The sequence below is a fragment of the Sebastes umbrosus genome, chromosome 15, assembly GCF_015220745.1.
Source record: "Sebastes umbrosus isolate fSebUmb1 chromosome 15, fSebUmb1.pri, whole genome shotgun sequence".
Classification (NCBI taxonomy): domain Eukaryota; kingdom Metazoa; phylum Chordata; class Actinopteri; order Perciformes; family Sebastidae; genus Sebastes; species Sebastes umbrosus.
The window spans coordinates 15,109,783-15,131,511 of record NC_051283.1 but is presented as its reverse complement, the minus strand read 5'-3'; the positions used below and the strand labels follow the sequence as shown (position 1 = coordinate 15,131,511).

General features: G+C 42.2%; 1 protein-coding gene across 27 annotated transcripts in view; it reads left to right on the top strand.

Moving 5' to 3' along the window:
- The window catches only part of LOC119502749 (cytoplasmic dynein 1 intermediate chain 1), a 65,904-nt gene that overhangs the window by 19,023 nt on the left and 25,152 nt on the right, over positions 1-21,729 (top strand). For 20 of the 27 annotated variants that reach the window (XM_037793927.1, XM_037793935.1, XM_037793924.1 and 17 more), the window contains 4 exons: positions 8,168-8,263; positions 11,726-11,897; positions 13,895-13,994; positions 14,187-14,312. In XM_037793927.1, the coding sequence (XP_037649855.1) occupies positions 8,168-8,263; positions 11,726-11,897; positions 13,895-13,994; positions 14,187-14,312 (494 nt within the window). The remainder of the gene's footprint in view (positions 1-8,167; positions 8,264-11,725; positions 11,898-13,894; positions 13,995-14,186; positions 14,313-21,729) is intronic. The other 7 variants (XM_037793936.1, XM_037793944.1, XM_037793931.1 and 4 more) reach the window with 1 other exon arrangement.

The following is a 21,729-nucleotide window of genomic DNA, read 5'->3' as shown; positions in this document are numbered from 1 at the left end:
TGAGTGACACAAATCCCGGCTCGGATGACGCGTTGAAAAGTGAGTCGATCCCACAGCGGTGATTTTATGTAAGACATTTTCTTTCTGTTGGTCTCTCTCTCTCTCTCTCTCTCTCTCTGACTGGGTTTTTGACAGTTTGGAAAGTTTGAAGTCATGGGTTTTAATCAGGGTCTTGCGGCCGGGCTCAGAGCATGGCGTGGCGTGGCATGATGGCTCAGTTTAAAGATGTGGGTCTGGGTCGGGGCCAAGTCTGGGTGGCACTGCTAGAAAGAGAGAGGGGGTTGGGTGGTGGGGGGGTGCTGAAAGAGAGAAGGAGATGGGGAGAGAATCCACTCCGACTGCTGCACCCACAGCACACAGCAGAGTTGGCCGCAGACTCCCAAAGACCTGAATGGGCTGCATTAACGAAAGCTGATTATGTGAGGGTATGCATGTGTGCATACGGTGTAGACTCCGGTGTACTTGAACACACATACACAATGTTTGATCAGTTGAGTAAGTGTGGTGAAGAGATGAATCAATCTAAATCATCCTGCGGGTTTTAGCCTCACCAGTTTTACATCAGGTCTTGCTGCTAATGTTCGTTGAATACTTTTTACCCCTACTGTGGTAATCAAGACTTGATGAGCCATGATGAATTTTAAGCAATATTTTCTATTAAAAAACAAATGGAAAGGCAAAAAACAGAATCAAATTAACAAACTGAAGTAAAAAGAGTTTCGAGGATTATCAGTGAAAAGTGTTTAACAAGCAATTACTCAACATTTGACTGACTTAGTGGGAGGCTTTAAGTGGTGTCTCTGGAATACAATTTACTTGTAAGAAGTTGCAACTGTGGACTCAGTTCGTGATGTATTGTTCCACTTTTCTGTACAGTCTGTCCTGTGTGTCCCGACCATCTACAGATCAGTGAGATTCTTGCACTCTCACCTCCCAGCAAATGATCTGTTCGACTTTACCGCACGACTGGCTCTAACCCATCAATTTGCTGTCCAGCCTGACTAACAGAGATCCCTAAAATGCTGGCAGTGTTTCTGTCTTCAGAAGGAGAGTTTTTTGCGAGTCCAGCTGAGTATTAACAAAACTTAGTGATCTTTTTTAGGTTGCCCGACAGTGAGTGGGTACTTACTTAAAGAGCATGGCTGGTCTAACTGTCAAAAGTAGGGCTGTGTATTGAAAAGAATCTGGCGATACGATGCATAGCGTGATACAGGGGTTACTCAACATTTTGCGATATATCGCGTTTCTTATAATCTAATTTTAGGAAAGACTGTCATAGAATAAACCACCATATGCATAAAATCTGAGTAAAAATGTTACTTTACTTTTTTATACAATCAGAACAGTGGGATCTGCATTTGCATTTATCACAGTCCCTGTAACATCCAACATCATAGCAGTACTTTGTGACAGCACAGACACTGAGAGGGTGCATGTCTTTGCAAATGAAATAATGCATTGACTGAGTTAATCTTTGCATGTAAATATTAATCAAAAATCAATACAGTATTTTTGAGAATCAATACAGTATCACAAAACACAATATAGCGATACATTTGATATTTTCTTACACCCCCTAGTCTAAAACATGAAAAATTATTCAGAGTTTTTATTTTAATCTCTTGGTTTTTACTCGAAATGGGCCATGAGCTTTGTTCCATATGGCAAAAAACATGATGTTTCTCCTTCAATGTCCCAAAGCAAAAGTAGGGATGCACCGATCCGATTTTTCAGTCCAGATACCAATATCGATATCTGGGTTTTGGGTATCAGCCGATACCGAGTACCGATCCGATACCAGTGTTTAATTAATAATCTGTATGCCTCACTGTGTGGAAGTGACAGGGATCCTTCTTTTATATGTGTAAGACAACATCAGGCTTGACTTAAACATTGCTTTCTTAACTTTGTAAAACAAACTGTAATAAATAAATACATAGATATAAATTCACTGAACTGTTATTTATTATTAAAACAATACATCATACACCAACAACTTGGTAAAAAATCTTCAAAATTTTGAATGCAGCAACAAATTGCTCAAAACTTAAACAGGAATTAAAATGCCAGTACATAATGTATATAGTATATAAACATAGAATTGAATTGAATAGATCAGCCCCATTGTCACCAATACCCAATCCAGCTATTCAGTGTCAGAGTCAGTATTGGACCGATATCCGATCTGGTATCGGTATCAGTGCATCCTTAAGCAAAAGACTCAACTTGTTGAGCTAAATAGTGTGAGAACCTATAAGGCTTGAGAAGAGCCAAAGTACTCTATTCCCAGTGTTACTGTTTGCATTATGCATTTAGTGTAGAGAGAGAGAGAGAGTGTGTGTGTGTTCTAGATTTGTACAGAATAAAATGGATAGATCTGCACACCGAATAGCTCCCGTTACAAGGATTTTTATTATGCTGTAAAGTTTCGAGCACCAGGCTCTTCCCCATCTGTTTTATTCTGCTATAATTGTTTAATCCAGCACCCATCCTATCGGATACTAAATGTGCGTGTCTCAGCGTGTTTTACTAGATTTGTACAGAATCATCTTATAGATGGGTATCTTTTTATAAATGTTCATGTCAAAAATAATTCCCCCTGTGGCAAGGCCTGTCATATTACATTTGATTTATCTCAACATTGCGTCATTTTACTTGTGACCTATATCATTATTTCAGTCGTATAAAATCATTGTGGTTATATAATAATTTTGGCACTTGGATAACACAGATTATATTACTGGAGGTGGGACGAATTAAAGCGAGAAAATTCCCCTGATGCCTCGGGTCATTTGTAATATACGCAGAGGTGAAGTGGATGTAGTGTGCGTGTTGTGTCTGTCTCTGACAATAAGAGTTGTTCTCAGTGAAGTCAATGCATAGTGTGTGTGTGTGTGTCGTGCCAGGGCCACATTAGAGGAGCCTTTCAAGTCATGTCGGCCTCCTCCTACTCCTCTGCATAGTGCTTGTGTTGTGGTCTGCTCAACAGCCAACCTCCCAGAACCCCTGCGAACTGTGTGTGTGTGTGTGTGTGTCCATATGAATAATGTTGTAGGGTTATTCCCAGTGCGTGGGATCCCCCAAAATCCTGCCGGATTTCTCTTTTGTGTCCCTCTTCCTGTTTCCGCCGCCTCTTCTCTATCATATCAGTTCCTCTCTCTCTTTGTGATTTAATACAGTAGAGATCTATAAAAATGATGAGTTCTGTCAACTTTGATTGTGCGTGACTCAGTTTAGCAGTCACCTCCATACTGCTATAATAAGTCTGCGGCTCTGCCCCCCATAATGTAGTCGATGACAAACTCGGGGCCTGGTCTCATCCTCCCCTCTACACACACACACACACACACACACACACACACACACACACACACGCAGCTCTTTGATAACTATGCCAATCGCTCCAAGCATGCGCTAACACATTTCAGCACGCCAGCACTTACTGTGGATTGGGTTCAGAATAAAAGGTTGGCGAGCGCTTTGATCCTTACCAAACAGAACACATGCTAACACATTATTGCCGTGACACACCGTGCCATTGTGCTTTATGTACTAGCCGAAGGGCAGCAGAAGACAGTGTGTGTGTATACATCTTTTTTATATGCTGTCAGTATCTTTAAAACTTCTCTCCACATGCTCGATAGTAGCTGCCTACTGTGAAATAATACAAGATGTTTAAGCTAATGAAACTCTCAGCGGCACGTCAGCCTTCATTAAGACTATGTTTTTCTTTATTCCACAAAACAGATCAGCCCATTACTCTCACTTGAACTATTCCACTCTTGTGTTGGTTCATAAAAGCAATAACGACGCTGCTTATTCTGGCTAACAAGAGCGTCACGCATAGAAAACATGATGAAGAAGTGTTAATTTGCCTCAAATACAGTAGCTGGTTGCATTGTAACTACCAGCGAACTCCTTCCTGTCTGTCTGAGAGGATTTAGAGTGATCTGTCTTTGGAGGAGCTCTATGTAGGGGCAGGAAAACAAGCACAATTTCAGAATGTCATAAGCACATATACGATTACTTATGATGCTTTATATTTTAATTTGGAGGTATCAGCAAATTTTGCAGAGTTACATAAACAATAAAAGAGATTAGTGTTTGGCTGGATATGCTATTTGTGATGCAAAAAGGATGTAAGAACAGAGAATACTGTAGTTTTTACTATGGTGTTTTGTTCCACAGTTAAGCATTATATCGCACAAAATTGATTGACAGAAAATCAGCCACTATTATTATAATTGCTTCATAGTTAAAGTATTTTTTTGTGGGCGAAAATGAGAATGATTCACTGGATCCAGCTTCTATAATGTGAATATTTATTCTTCTATGATGGCAAGCTAAATATTTTGTCTGTTGGTCTGTTGGTTGGACTAAACAAGAAATTTGAAGATGTCAACAAGGATCCTGATAAATTGTGATGGTAATGTTTCACTTTTTTATTTTAAAGACCAAATAATTAATCAAGAAAATAATTGGCAGATAAATCAATAGTGTTAATAATTGTTGCAGCTCTTAAGAACTGTTCACATGGGACACAAAAAAACACATTTCTAATTTTTTATTTTTTTTTTAATTATGACTCGCTTGGAATCATAAATCATAAACAACAAGCACACGGTATTACGGTAATTATGATCATATTGTCACTATACGATTCCAATAAAAGTTGATATAGACTAACCTTTTCTCTCCCGATAATAATTCTGACACCTCAACTCAGGGTATCTGCCAGTATACCCAATATACCGATCTGATTCCAGTGCTCCCTTTCCCCCAAATTTAAGACCTGTAGATCCTGCTGATAACTTAATGGAATCATTTTTATGTTAAGTAACATGAAAATTCAGTCGGCTCTCTGTAGTGACTGAATGTAATGCCTAATTTTATATCAATATTGACAAAGAAACGTTTTGACCGATATTAGGGCCCCTCTTAGTCGAGTAATCGGTCGTTTTGGTCTTAGTCAACTAAGATTTCTTTAGTCGATTAGTCGTTTTTTATGCTTTTTCCATGCTGAATGACTTATTTCCAAGAGACTTGTGAGCACGTCTCTGATAAACACAAGATTTAAAGTGGTGCTTTTGTGTGATTCTTCGTGGAGAAACTCTGGTTTCACAGATCTGTCGATTAAATCAACTAATCGATTAGTCAACTAAATCGGATGAGTGTTAGTCGACTAAGAATTTCTTTGGTCGAGGACAGCTCTAGCTGATACCCGATCTGCTCAATCTGAGCATCTGGTATGGATCGGTGCATCCCAAAAATATACGATAATATATTGAATTATTGTTTCAGCCCTAACTGACAGCATATTGGCCATTTTCTAGCATAGTACTTATGAAGAGGCTGACAGAGCATATGAAAGGCTATGTTGTTACTTCCATCCCTTTTTTGCAGTGAGTAATATTTCTGTGCTTCCAAACAATTTCACAAATTCAGACGTTTGTGTGTGTGTGTGTGTGTGTGTGTGTGTGTGTGTGTGTGCGTGCGCGTGCGCATATGCATTTACAAACACCTTTACACATTTGTGTGTGTGTGTGTGTGCTTGTGTTTATATCTCCACACTGTGAATCTGTGTGTCTACATACCTGCTGGGTTGTGCTGAATTGACTGGGCACGGTCAGCATGAGTAAGCAGTCGGGAAGATTGAGGCAGCCAGATGCGGCGGCCCTGGGCTACCGAGGATATCATTACTCCGGGTATGTAGCTGGCCAAAACGGGAGCCCCCAAGCGGAGTTTCATCAAGGTGGACCCCCGTCTGTGGCGAGGGGGAGGATACCAGTTAACCTGTTGTCCTGCAGTGAGGAGCGGTATTAAGCGGCAGGTGGACAGAGAAAGCATCCCGTGACTGAATAGTGTGCAGATACTTACAGGGTAGCAGGCAGACATACTCAAACTGTAGAAAATTGTCTCTTTTGATTTCCCCTCCCTGCTTCTTTTGCAACTCAACAGGAAACCCTGTAGCGCCTCTGTGTGCGTTTGCATGCACATTTTACATAAAGTTTTATATCATCATTTCCAACCCATGAGTCCTACTTTCCAGTATCATTTACCGCTTTTGCTTCACTTACATACACAGAAATGTATCTCTGAAAATTTCCACTCAAAGGAAATAGCCGGGATATTTTTGGTGCGGGACTCTGACAGAACAACTTGATGCATGGCTGCTGGCAACGACATCAGCAGTATCTTCATACGGGAATTGGACCGTCTCCCCTCGGTGAGGTAACCCATAGGCCATGAATCACGCTGCCTTGCTCCAGAGTCCTGTGGTCCCGGGGGTTGACAGTTTGACCGCTCCTCAATGTGGTCTCTTCTCCTCTACTCATGCTCCTCCCATCGCCATCACCACACATTCCAACCACCGGACCGGTCACGTAAGGTCAAGAAAATAGAATAGAAGTTTGTAATGTATCTTCCCAATGCTGGTTAGCAGGACCCCGATTGCTGATTCACACCCTGAAGCCTTTGCAGATTAGTGACAGCATTGATGAGCCTGATAGATGACAAGAAACCAACATTTGAGAGAAGTAAAGCTTTGCAAACTGAAGCATGGCGGGAGAAACAAAAGGGCCTGAAAGAAGGGTATTGCTGTGCGTCTCTGTTTGCTTGTCTGTTTTGGCAGTTCAGACATGGAGCTAGTCTGGCAGTCTGCCTGTCTGGTCCTCTCTGGTCTCTCCTCCATACTGGTGGGTCACTGGTGTTTGGATCACTACAGCTGGCTGTTAACCACCAACTTGGCCTGAGCCTCACCGCCATGTGTTTGATTTAGCTTAGTCATGTATTATAGACACACAGAAAGTCATATATCAAAATCTTTAACTTGAAAAGAAAAGAAAACACGAAGACAGGGTGAGAGAAGGATGTTCCGGGAAGCCTAAAATCGTAAACTAAAGCAGAAATCATTGCAGTCATAGTAATAGAATTGCTCCACCAATTATAATCGTATTTGCACCTTTTTAAAGCTGTAGCAGTGAGTTCATCAAAAGCTTAGGCGAGCCCAAGTGATGAATGAACAGTTCATCCGGTGCAAGAGCGGCCCTTGAGCAAGTGGTTTTAACAGTGCCCCGGGCCATACTCCAGCTGAGTTAAACACACCCCGACGTGTGTGTGTTTCTGTGTGTGTGAGAGAGAGAGACATGACACGTCTGAGGGGTGTGATGTAGTCACTTCCTCCCACTGGACTGAGCGACTGTTGTCAGCTTGACCCTGCGCCAGTTAACCCCTCGCCACCCCTGGCACTGCAGGCGAGGGCCCCGGCCGGGTGTGTGTTTGAGAGAGAGAAAGAGAGAGACAGATTGTATGTGTGTGTGTGTGTGTGTAGTGTGTGTGTGTTGGCAGACCACAGGTGTCTGGTCACAGTGTCAGGGTGTTAAGAGGTCTACTGAGAGGCCCCCCGACTCTCAGCATCTGTTTTTCGGAGGGGAGGGAGCGACAGAAAAGAGGAGGAGAGGTTGGCAAGGGTTACCAACACATACCCTGAGGGGTGTGGGGGTTTGTTGGGGGGGCAGTAGCTGACAAGCAGGTGCCTATGTTGACAGTAACCCTTCATACTTGAACCCCACCTCTTCCCAAACACACACTGCACACACTTACAATAAATCCTAGAGAGGCAAGCGTAATTGCAGAGCCTGATTGGAGGGAATGCAGAGGGAATCCCCTTTTACACACACACATCATTGGATCTTTTTGCTTGGGGTCACAGGTCAGAGAAGGAGAGGAGAGCTCACACAACTCTGACATTTCCTGCTGTCTGTGTGTGTGTGTGTGTGTCCGTGTGATTTGCGTGCACAATGTCCACACATGCGGACCATGTGGACACATGCTACAGCTACAACACGGGTTTGGGCACGGGCGTGTTTCCTGTTATATTTATTTTCCCAACACAACTTAATATACATGAGCAACAGTTATAGAAACTCTGCAGCATTTATGATTCACTTTTCTAAAAAAAAAAAAAAAATCCAAGTGCGTGTGTTTTGTAAATGAAACCCATTTGGACCAAATGTTAGTTAGTCAGGTGTACCGGTGCATGTCTGGGAATGATTATTTTGCTAAGAAGGGGGGGAAGGCAGCACACAGCGGGAGGTCGTGGAAAATTGGAACAGCTGTTGATTAACATGAGTGCTCTCTCTCTTTCTTTTTTTTTACTCTCTTTCAGTAGAGGAGGAAGAGGAAGATGAGGAGATGATGGAGGCGAAGCCAGGCCCTGAGTCGGAGCAGCAGGATGAAGATGACAACAGGGAAAACAAAGAAGGTACAAAGGTTGTGTGGATGATGGGAGAATAAAAATGGTCAGCTATTATCATTTTAGTGATCCTTAACCACCTCATTATTTCAGGTATAAGTTTTCTGAAGTTTCCTCCGGTATGAATTAAAGAGGACGTATTATGCTTATTTTTAGGTGCATACTTGTATTTTGGGTTTCTTCTAGAACATGTTTACATGCTTTAATATTCAAAAAACACTTAAAAAACACCCCCCTCCTGAAAAGCCCAGTCTGCTCTGATTGGTCAACTGAACCAAACTCTTCGGAATCCGCTACAGCTCCGCTCTAAAGGCCCTGACACATCAAGCTGACGGTCAGCCGTCAGACAGTTTGGGTGTCCGTCGATCTAGTTTTTTCGGTATGTCCCGCACCGTTGGCTCTAGTCTGCCCGTCTCGGAGGCTTTTCAGCCAATTCAGCATGTGGAATCGGCGGCGAATCCTGTCGATGAGAGAAATCGCTCTGATTGGTTATTTAGCTAAAGCGCATCCGTGCACAAGAAGAGAAACGGAAGTAAGGAAAGCAAGCGAGTAAAGTCAAGAGGAAAAACACAGAAGGCTCTTCTCATTTTTCATCTTCATCTCATCTGATCATTCGAATACACGTATATTTTCACAACGACATGGCCATCTGGAAGTGGCGGTGAGGGTGGTGTGAAAATGATCTGCAAACGCCGCTTTGATCATGTACGTATCAGTACAATGTCTTGTATAGCCGCAGTCCTTGGCCTTCTGGCTTTTTGAATGACAAATACAGACTACCGCCGCGTTATTTCCGCAGAGTAACTTCCTCTCACACAGGCGCAAAACGTACGTGCAAACTGACCATCGGCTGTCTAAGCAGTGTGTTCCGATGCAACTTGTCAGTCAAGACGAAGGCGTCGCCTCAGTCGGCCTTCATCTCCGCTAGTTCTTTGATGTCTGCTTGATGTGTCTGGACCTTAGTTAGCTTTGTTTGAGGGTGTGCCAAACCAGCTGCTAGGCAGGTATTATGACAAATGTGTTACTTGGTGACATCACCACGTTACGGAAGAAAGGGCAGGACTTCAATCAAGGCGTTTCCGGCAATTCAGGAGCAGTGTTTCTGTGGGGGAGAGTAACTCCCTTTGGCGTGGACTTTGGGCTTTGTAACTTTGCAGACCTTTGACATGCACAAAAAACTATATAACACACTAAAGGAAAGGGAAAAAGCACAAAAGCACAATAGGTCCTCTTTAACTTTATTTAGCTGTTAGTTGTACTCCCAATTACTACAAACACAAAACTTCCCATTCTTTATCCTCCGGTCTCTTTGTTCCCTCAACTTCTCACATGTTGTTGGTCAAACTGTCACGAAACACGGTCGCTTGTGTGTGACACCCTCTGCCAGTCGGTGGGTGTATCAGATGGAAGGGTGGGGGTAGGTTACGGTGGAGGTTAAGGCGGGTCCAGCATATCAGCTCCATGGCATGTGGAGGTCAGCACTGATTAAAAACCTGTCACATGACCCCGAGACCACACTTCAAAGTGGAGAGGAATGGAGATGTGCGTGTGTGCATGCATATGCGGATGGTTGATGTAGTAAAATATGTAGAAAAAGGCCGTGGGTGGTTAAAAACACAACACGTGATAGACGCACAGATGGAGAGACATATTCATATTCAGATACATGCGCATAAACACAATCCTGACTGCACTGAATGTGACTCAAACACACACATAGACGGCACACACGCACTCATAAACACACAGTCATCCGTCTCCTCTCCATCCTGGCCTATTAGAAGGTCTGGCCTTTGATCTCTGCCACTCGATTCACTGGGTCTTTTCTGACAACTCGTAAGAAATACAAAGGGATGGGGGGATCAAAGTCAAGAGGCAGGGTAAAGGTCGATATATGTGTGTCTGTGCATGCTTGTGTGTGTAAAAATCGCATGTGTGCTTGGGGACAGTGACTTCAAAAACCGGACGCCGTGCTGTGCAGCTATTACGTTCAAAGGGAGGCGTCCCGCTCAGAGGGCTTTGTTTTTCTCTTGTTTATGAAGTTCTTACTGTAGGGTTTTATTAGAAAAGATGCATTAGGAACTGTTTGTAGTTTATGATGTCCTGGATGTGATTCTGGTTTTGATGGAGATGAAGTGAATGCTAATCTGACATCGGAAGCAAATGATGTACTATTTTTCGCAGAAGTATACATGATAATCCTGCGTACAGTACAGTAAGATAGCTGTACTATTGTCAGTGATTAAAAGTAGAATGCCACAATGTCAGTTTAATAGAACAAATATATATTTTTCCGCTTCAGGCTCTTGAACAGCAATTGAGAGAAAACATACCTGTATTTTTTACTTTATACTTATATTTACTAGCTGTCATAATAAATACCATATTCTTTTTTTATTTGTAAATGTTGCACAAGATGTAGTGAACATGTACTTAAAATAATATTTCCATTTTTGTTAAATACACATATACAACAAACAACATGTCCATTCACCCCTCCCACCCGCCACACGGTGAGTACAAACCTAGAGGAGCAGAAAGAAGAAAAGTAAACATATGAACAAGGTCACATTTAGCCAGACACAATGTCTTAATAAAAAAAAATACAATATACAATCATAATGACATGACATATACCCAAGAACCCTTCAAACATTTTGAGTGGCATTTGGAGAGAAACGGAGCACCCAAACTATTACCTGTTATAAATACAAATTGACAACACACTTATAGTGATAAATATAGAAATAACTACAGTAGTTGTTATAGAATCAACATTTATACAAGTATATGAGCGAAACAAATGAACAAAAATAAAATATATATATTAAATACAAAAAATAAATTTAAACAGTTCTATTAGTTAAACCACCGGCATATACTGTATGCTGTGGTCTAAATGCCATATTCAAATGCATTATTATTTGTTTGTTAATATGGATGGAAGAGATAAGTGGGCTTACCTTAAAAAACTAAAAAAAAGGAGTTAAGTGTAATGTATACTCTAAATAAAAAAAGAAAAGAAAAGGGAAGAGCTGCAACTCCCTAGATTAAACAGCAACAACTTATGTCCGTTACTATTTGTGGTGTTATTGATTTTATAAAACTTTTGCCAGAAATAAAGTACTTTGATAATCTATTAATCATCTAAGTAAATTTTCAAGCAAAATACCGTACATTCCCTGCCTAAAGCTTCTCAGCTAGGAGGATTTGCTTATAGTTATAATAATATATATATATATATATATATATAATATTGTTCGGACAATAGAATAAGTTTTAAGATTTCCCCTTTGGGCTTTAGGTAAGTGTGATAGACATTTATAGAACAAACAATAGCTGAGAAAATTTGTGGGATTCATCTATAATGAAAATAATTGTTGTAAATCCAGGTGTCCTGTGGTTGCCCAATGTATGCACATAAGTCTTTCTCACATGCTCGTGTCTTTATTCCTATGTTCCTTCCACCAGGCTCATTTCCAGTCCTGCGGGAGCTGACGGAGGAGGAGAGGCAGCAGATCCTGCACTCCTCTGAGTTTCAGAGTTTCTTCGACTGCAGCATCCGGGTGATGGAGAGAGCGCTGGCCGAAGACGGCAACATCTTCTTCGACTACAGCGGCCGGGACCCGGAGGACAAAGAGGGGTGAGCAGGGAGGAGGAGGCAGGGAGGCGGAGTGTCTGTGTTTGGATGTGAGAGCACATGTGAGTGTTTACTTGCATGCCTCAAACTAAGAAATGTGCAAAGACTGACTCATGCCCACTGTGTCACTCTAGGGGCTCCTTTGTTCTTCAAAATACATATCTAACTGCTTATGTCACGCTCCCAGGGGGTTAAAAACTCCTGTGAACTGACAACCATCATGTCTTAAACAGCATTGTCTTGCCATTAGAAGAGTTGCTTCCAAACGGAGGTTATCAAAGTGTTGGTTGAAGTTATAAGAGTCATAAGTGCAAGCTGTTTTAGTATACTGCTCTGCTATTATAGAGGAATGCAGCTCACTTCAACTTTGACCACTGCAGCCACAGAGAAGTATCAAGCCTGTGGTCAAATAGAGATTATGTCTAAAACAGGCCACGGCCCAGTGCTTAACATCAGTCCTCTTCTTTTTTCCATGGACATGCTATTTATGAAATTGCAACAACATAACCTACATTTCACTACCTTGTGTCATTGCTATTCATTTGCGGATCATTCGCACTTCTTAGAGTACAGAATCTGTTGTAATTAATTAGTCTATTTACAACTGAAGGTCTGGTAACTTTTCCCTGACAGAGCTGACATGAACAAATAGACACAAACACAAAATTGTGGTGATACAACTTTCTGAAATGACGCAACAATCTGCCTACTGTAGGATCTAGTTTGACCACAGGCAACATGCTGGCTGAAATTACTGACTCACTGGGGTGAACAGCCAGTCAGACTGCTCTCTCTCCAAATCTTTCCAATATGCTGAATCAGCCGATGGCCGCTGTGTAGGGGCTGACTAGAGCCAACACATCTCAAAAACTTTAGGCAACATCGACGGCCAACTGTCGACTTGGTGCGTCAGAACCCTTAAAGGCCTTTTGTGAACATTAGCTGACATTTTATTTCAATCACTGAGCTTCATTAACAAATACTGTCTATTTGTCTTATGTGTTAGACACAAAGACATCACCTATTTCGTAAAACTTTTGTTACCAAGGTGTTCTTTGGACTACTTTTGACTTTATCTCACTATAGTTATGTATTTTCAGTAAATTTTTATTTCTGATATGTCATGATATATGCATGAATTCCACTTTTAGTAATCAGTTAAGTGTAGTTCAGCTCTGTGATTGAATCAGTGATTAGTGTCAGCCCTAACCGCAATGCAATAAAGCTAAAAAGCTCCTCCACTTCACCTCCGAACTTACTATGGCTAGAACACTTTGTGATTATCCAGATTGAAGGTACCTTAGCAGTAATCACAAATGACCAGTGTTGGGCAGTAATGCGTTACTCAGTAATATTGTTAGTTTTCCCAGTAACGAGTAGTGTAAGGGATTACAATTTCTAAAACATTAATTATAATATAGTACTAATCCAAGTAACGCTGCGTTACCAGAACACGATTCGTTTTTTGTGCCAGGAAGGCTTATGTTACGATGACGTGAACACATGGCAGATCAGGATGCATCTTTGCGTCGAGTTGAACTTTGGTTTCAGGCGAATATCACCCCGGGCAAAAGCATGCAATGCACCATCAGTTCAATATTTGGCAACCTTTGTTGAAATTTGAATAATAAATGCCAAGTACAAAGTGGTAGGTCTCTTATGTGCACGGACTGTGTGGGCGTCTCCATGCGCACCTTCTATTTTGGTTCATGTATGTGCAGCAGCGCAACGTGCAAAACGGCCATGTGAAGGTGAATATAGATCAGCAGGTGTGGTGATAATTAAATACTCTCTCTCAACCAGTCACATCACTGGTCTCATAGTTGTAAAAGAGGCTATGATGTGCCCTGGTAACATCTCCTTCGTAAAAAAGCAGTGAATTTATTACTAAAAGGAGTAAAAAGTAATTTATTACACTTCCTGATTAAGTTGCCCAACACTGCAAATGATATTTTTTCCCCAGCAGGTTATCTCACGTTATCTCTACCGTCTTTTTTCAGAGACTTGGGTAGCGGCTCCAGTCTGTCCTTCAGTCGACTCTTCTACGATGAACACTGGTCGAAACATCGTGTGATCACCTGCCTTGACTGGTCTCCTCAGGTGAGGCCTGTAGCCTGGTGTATGTCACTTTGAATTCAAACAATGCATTAACATTATGTTCTTTCATTTACCAAAACTATGCTTTCCCAAATTGTAAGTGTTGGTACCAAATAAGTAGGTGTTAAGCATCACTATTAAAAGATGCACTTTCATCCCCCTCTCTCTCTGTCTGTCTGTCTCTCTCTCTCTCAGTATCCTGAGCTGCTGGTCGCCTCCTATAACAATAATGAAGATGCTCCTCATGAACCGGATGGTGTTGCCCTCGTATGGAACATCAAATTTAAGAAGGCCACACCAGAGTACATCTTTCACTGTCAGGTACTTATCAAACCTCTCACATATTTCCATAAACTAAACAATACGATGGCAGTCATGATTGCAGGTTACTGTAGGGAAGAAGTTAGTTTTACTCTTTGGGTTTTTTCCTCTGTTTTGTGAGTGGTTAGTTGCAAGCATGAATCTACAAAGAACTGCCATGCAGAAAAAAACAACAAAACATCTTCCATATTCCTCTCATCTCCTTGTTTGCCCCTCTTTTTCTTACTTTATATGGCAACCCAACAGTTGTTCCATCTGGTAATCTACAGCTTTTCTACCCTATAATGACAGCACCTTTGTGACTGAAAAATAAAGAGTGAAGGAAAAGGAAATGAGAGGCAGCTCCACAGGCATTCATTTGACCCTCCAGATTGGATTATAGCTGAACGCTGCCACTGGAGGCCAGTTTTAATGGAAGAAACTTGGGTTTTGGTGGGAAAGAAAACTCATTGATGGGTGAGATGCTAATAGCAAGTGACGCTGAGAAAACGGTAGGGTGGAGAGAAGGGATAGAAGGATTGGGTGTGAGGGCTTCACGGCTCCCACGAGACAGGCGAGGCCATATAGAGACGTCTTGGTAGTAAAATGATGTGGCCTACCACTTCCTAATCCAATGCTGCCACATGTGTGTGTTAGCCCACCCACATTGATGCTGCGCCTAATGTCAGCAGAGCTGTGTTTCCCAATAAGTCTTCCACATACACGTCACTGTAAATGTGTCAATACACCTGTAGGTAGTATTAATGTTACAGGCATTCACCTCGCTGCTCAGAAATAACGTACACACATGCTCTCACATTTTAAGCTTCATTCAAACAAGGGAAACAAATTTTTTTCTCCTTTTTTCAAACCACATATTCCTGCAGGCCGCATGCTGCGTGCAAATATTTCAAGATGAAGCTTGCCATACAAGTCTAGCTCCATAATGGATTTTTAAAGCACTCCGTTCTTTCACTGCACCATAATTTATGCCGCTGCTGAAATCCATGTGGTCTTACGGATAGATTACAGCGATGCATCTTGTAGCTGTACGATTCAGTAGTTTTTCCATGTGGGTTCACTGACGAAATACGTACCGTACATCTGACTTTATTAACAATGTGGTTTCGGAGCATGCTGATCTGTGACTCGTCAGTGTTGGATATTAGACATTTGGGAACAAGGATATTTGTGTTAGCAGCTGATAAAATGCTCAGTTTATCAAAAAGGGGCAATTAGCTGCAAATGTGCACAGCAGAGCTGAACTGGGCTCACTGGAATACAATGGCGTCTGTTTTGCATTGAAAAAACTGAGAAATAGTTATCCGTAACGTCACACTGTATTGTCATTGGTGTTTGTTTTTGATTCCCCAACTCATACAAACCACTTCTTCAAACACAGTCGTCGACTTGTCCACATGCTGGGATGTGTTTTAAGTGAGCGTTTACTGGAAAGATGTGCATTAGATGAAGTGATATCAGATGGAGAAAAGACAGAAGAAAAAAGTGAGAGAGAACAGAAACTCCCAAGTGCCCCACTTTCCTACCGCCCCCATGTTAGTCAGTGGGTTAGTGTGGCCTGGGGCTGTGCCACGGTCTTTTCATGAGGGGAGAGAGAAAAGTGAATGACAGAAAAACAGAGAAAGAAAGATAGACTGGGGAGCAAATGTAGACTTAGAAATCATATAAACAGTGGAGGATAAAAGGAGAAATAGAAAAGAAAGAAGAGGTTGCAAGTCATTTGGAGTCAGCCGTGACTTCCCCTGTCACTGTTGGATCTGGATGAAAGGAGCACAGGAGCGGTTAGACGAGAGGAAAGAGGAGTAGAGACATTTTTTTCTTGCTCTTTCTTTCTGTGAGGCCTTTTGCAAACAGTCGCGACTCCCTAGTTAGCCGCGGATCAGATGGCTCTTAATGTGCGAGCATGTTCTGCCGTTTAACCCCCCAAAACCACAGGGCCGGGTGCCTCTTCCCCTCTCTTTCTCTACTTTCTCCCATTTTTTCTTTTCACCTTCCACCTCCGCCATCCTCCGTTAAAGGAACAGAGAGGCAAGCTGTTACTCCTTGCATCTGTTGCAGCTTTCATCTGGTGGATGTATAGGTAGATGGCTGAATACTATCTGTGCGTATAGGCACATGTTAATGTGAGTATCGTACACACGTGTAAAGGTTGTGGTGTGGAGGATACAAAAGGATGACAGTGCTGCGTCGGTATTGGAGGGTTGAGGTTTTGTGGTTGAGGTTTGGTTCAGCAGGGGCTTTATTGTATAAGGCTATGGCTTATAGAAGGCTTCATGTTTCAGATGGGGTTTTGGTGAGGTCAAGCTTCTATATTTCTTGTCTGGCTGTGTGCAGTTTAGTGAATGGGCTTAGCAGTGCAGAAACTGTCTTTTTTAACAACACACAAGCTCTTATTCAGGGTTTAAATGTTTCTGCCTAAACAAGGAAACATTTTCTCGTTGGGGTTGGATAATCTCAGTTGTTTCCAATGCGGTTTTATTTGTTTCTGGACTTTTCTGAGCTGTATTTTGATACAGGTTATTGTTATAAAGAACTTGTTTTTTGCACTGGACATTACACAATTAGTTCTTAATCTGCTGTTTTTTGTACTTTGCAGTAGCATTGTTGCTGTCGCTGGTGTGGTTCCAAGTAAAACATTTAAAACCTGGTGTAGGTTTGATTTTGGGAGTCTCAGTGTGTCTGACATAAGAGAAGTGCAATCTGGGGTTGTGCACTAGCTTTTTTGGCAAAATGCAGCAGTGTTGTAATATTGCAATAGTAAGACAGATAGGTCCTGGCTTGACAAATGGTGTTCCCTTGTGGACTAAACAAATCTGACAGTTATACATTCAATGCTCTATCTCTTCCTCTTCTTCCAGCTTTGCTTTCTTTACGCCGAATTTCACACCAGAGCAGTGGCGAAGTGCAGCCGCTGGCGAACTGCCATGCAATGTCTATGAAAAGCCACGGCAGCCGCTCCCGAGCTCAGCGAGCTACGGCCGTTCGATTCTGCGGTGAAGTGCAGCCAAACAAAAGTTGAGAAAGGTTACATTTTTAGCAGCGAAGTGCAGACAGAGAGGACCCACAGTCTATCAGTAAACAGATCCTGTGACTCATGTGACATCTTGACCTATGTTACAAAAGAATTTCTTCCCGCCTGAAACACATGAACACACCTCTAGGCTGCAGAAAAATGTAATTATTGCGGCGAGCCAACCTTTGCTGCTGCCTGGTGTGAATTTGGCATTAAGTGTAAAGTAACGTAACTAACCTTACACCTCTTTATTACAGCCATTCACATGAATACTGTGGCTTTCACGCTTGTTATCATTGGTTACTTGGTCAGTTGCTCGTAATGTTGATAATGAAATTCGTTTTTTGGGCTCTTGGGATGAAAACTAAAATATTAAAAGCATTAAAAGCAATTGAAAGTCAGAATAATTTGACTGCAGGATTATCAATTCTATTTCTAATAATAAATGGTATTTAGCTTCAGTGGAGATATTAAAAAATCAGGTCAAAACCGTTTTCATATATAGATCCAGTTTTATATTTACGCATCTTTATACATTTGGTTAATTATACCCCTTTTTCATTGAACTATTGTTGTTCTTTGCATTATTTTATGATCTACTTTTGGGTTATGTAAAACTTCTTTTGTTATTACAAACTGCACTATGCAAATGAAATATATATATATATAGTATATACAGTATATCTATATTGTTCTCAAACTCTGCTTAATTCTAGACAGTGAATAAACAATATCTGAAATTAAACAGTATCTCTGTATACTAGGAGGCGTTTTACAATCCCCTCAAGGACCCGTGGCAGTTTCATGACCCCACTTTAGGAGCCATTGATCTGTAATATAGTGGAGGAAGTGTGTGATCCATCAGTGTGTGGGTTGGGTTTGTACTATAGGAAAGGGGCTGCCACTCGCTGTGGATTCTGGTACCAGTTGAGCGTGTCTCCCCTCATCACGGCCGTCTTAGCAGTTGGACCCATCATCGCCCTGTCCCAGTTGGGTCCAATCTTGTAACTTCACACCAGCCTCTCAAGTGGGCAAAGTCACACCACATTAAAGGGCCCGTTTGACTTAAAACCTCTGCTGAACCCCCCAAACCACACGCCTCCCTGTAACAACCCCCGCCACTACTGTCATATCCCATTGGACTCAGTCATATTTTTATTAATATCTTGCTGCCTTGCGTCGGTCCCTAGGCCTTTAACACTTCCAGAAAGTTTGAGTAAGAGAAGCAGAGCAGGGGGAGAGTGGGAGGGAGGGTGAGGGTAGAGAGGTTGAGAAAGAGAGAACAGTGCAACGGCAATAATCACACCTTTTTTCATTATTCCTTTTCTAAGTGGGAACCCATGTGAAATTACACTGGAAGATGAAGTTGCATTGTGTTCAGAAAGCTTAACAGATAAGTCCTGTAAATGCTCGCTGAACACATGGGTTAAGACTTTTGTGACTGTATTTGATTTGTGGCACACTAAACAGATGTAGCTTCCACTGGCAAATAATTGTGTTGAATTTTGCGGTAAATTAGATTATATTGTACAACTCTGGCTGTACTGATCGGAGGTCGTTTTATATGGAGAAATTAAAAGCAGTCAATCTTTCCAGTGTCTGTTGCTCGTTATGAAAGAAGAACTAAGAAGTCAGGAACAACTTTTAGGTGTCACCCTCAGAGTCTGGGTATCGAACCCAATACTTTTTAAGTTTTTTGAGAATTGTATTTTAGCCTTTACAAAATCTTTGGTTTCTGATCTAAATTAGGAAACATTTTCATTTCATTTAGGCACTGTTCTTTATTTAATACTCCTGCATTCAGCAGTTTGGCATATTTTGTAAATGACAAAAAGAGTTAAAGGAAGAGTTCAATGTTTTAGGAAATATACTAGTTAGTTTTCTTGCAGAGAGTTAGATGAGAAGATCGATATCACTCTCATATCTGTCCGCTAAGTGTTAAGGCCCAGACACACCAAACCAACTCAAAGAACTAGCAGCGACGAAGGCCGACAATTGCGTTGCCTCACGTTGCCTGCGTCTTGGCCAAAAAGTTGCACTTGAACATGCCGCAAAGACTACAGCCAACGGAAAACTACCACGTACGTTCTGCGCCTGTGTAAGATGTAATAACTCTCCACACCAGCAGGTAGCGGTAGTCTGTATTCGTCATTCAGAAAGGGAAACCCGAAGAACGAGGACTGCGGATATACAAGCTGTTGTTATGTTACATACAGTACATGAAACAAAACAGCGTTTGCCGACCATTTTCACACCACTTAGCTTCATTCCAGATGGCCATGTCGTTGTGATGAGATGAAGAAAAATGAGAAGAGCCTTCTGTGTGTGTCCTCTTGACTTTACTCGTTGGCTTGCTTTCCTCACTTCCGTTTCTCTTCTTGTGCACTGATTCGCTTAAGCTGAACAGTCAACCAGAGTGAATTCTCTCAACGACGGGCTCCACCGCCGATTCAACCTGCTGAATTGGCCAAAAAGCTTCTGATACGGGCAGACTAGATCCAGCAATGCGGGACACATTGCAAAAACTAGGCCAACAGACGCTCATCGAAGACCTGAAACTGGCCAACGGCCGACCTTTGGCTTGGTGTGTCAGGGCCTTAAGGCTACAGCTAGATAGCTTAGCTTAGTTTAAGGCCTTGGAAACAGGGAAACAACTCACCGAAATCCACATACCAGCTCCTCTAAAGCTCACTAATTAACACGTTGTATCTCGTTTGTTTAGTTCATACAAAAACTGATGTGGAAGAACAACAAGTTGTGGTTTTACGGGGACTATATTATGTGCTGGACTATGTCTTCCAGGTGTCTTCTGGTATCATCACTGTGAGGCTGCCAGCAAGAAGGCTAATAAGCATATTTCCCAAAATAGCAAACCTTTAAATAATACTATATAAACCAAGGTATTAAAGGCAGTATTGTTTTAAGTATCGGTACAGAATCTCCAGTCTTGTTTTGAAACCAATATTGAAAAATGGCAAATGACACCCAGCCATACAACTACAGTAAGTGTTCAACAGGAATTAAAAGTTTGAGTCTAGACTGCTGCATTTTATGTTGTTATTTTACATTGTTTACATTCTCGGAAACTACTCAAGTTTGGTGAGTGTGGCAACATAACGATTGATATACATTTGTTTGGAAAATAGACCTGAGGAAGAACTTGTATGTCCTGTTTTCAATATCAGAATACAATAGAATAGATAACTGTATGGTTGAGTCGAAATAGCGTTGTATTTACAACACAAACCCGTCATTAAAGCCACAAACCAACACGAGTGAAAATACGAGCCAAGCAAACAAACAAGATATGGAAAATAAATGGATAGGAGCTGTAGGAGGCAGAGAAAGGCCTGTTTGTGTTCGCAGAGCCTCCTCCTCATGCCTTTGCTCCGTCAAACCCTCATTCTTGGCCTGCTGAAATTGAGACTCGACTTCGGTATTTCTCTCTCCTTGCCAGAAACCACAGAGTGACAAAATCCGTGGGGTGTCATAAACGAGCGAAGCCAGGGGGAGAAAGGTGGTTGGGAGGAGGGGGGAGTTTGAGAAACGGGGATGCAAGGGAAGACAGTCGGATCCATCTGGTCCTGATAAGGCAGAGTGGAAAACAGATGAGTGCGGTGAGCGAGGGAGGGGGGGGAGGCGGGAGGAGAGGAGGGATGGAGCGTGGATCTACTTGGGAGGATATACTGTCTTGCGTGCCCTATCAGCCCCCCCCCGCCTCCCTCTTTCTTCTCTTGCTCCATTTCTGCCTTCCCGAGCCGACTTAAGCAACAGTTTGTTGCCCGAGGAAAGAACGAAAGAGAGGAGGAGGCAACAAAGGAGGGAGTGTTTGCCCCTCTCTAGCTTTCTTTCTCTCTCTGTCATTCCTTCGAACCTCCCTAATCCCTTGCTGGGTGCCATCTTTCATCAGGGCCTACCATGTGTGTATTATCCTCTACAGAACACTTCCCATCAATATAATAAGGGCTGCCAGAAGCACTTAGCCTTGTGAGCCTGTGTGAGATATGGTAGATGATACTTTGTGTGTGTGAGTTTCTCCCTCATGCACACACACACACACACACACACACACAAACACACAGCAGACCTTGCCCGAGGAAAGAAATGGAACCCACTGTTCTGACTGCGAGAGTGTCTCCCCGTAAAACTTCCACAATTTATCTCAGGCCCAATATAGCGAAGTGACTCTCGCCGCTGCTTTTTCTTCCCGGAGCTGTCACTCCCCGCATCCCCTCCGTCTGGGCTGGCAGGAGATGACTTGGCAGGTGTCTGACCCGCGCTGCATGGGAGATGAGAACCATTCACGGAGCCACTCTGCATTTTTGGAAATGAAATGTCAGGCTCGGTATCGAGTCAGCCCTGATATGCGGGAGTATTGTCGACACGAGAGTTGTCGAGGTGTTA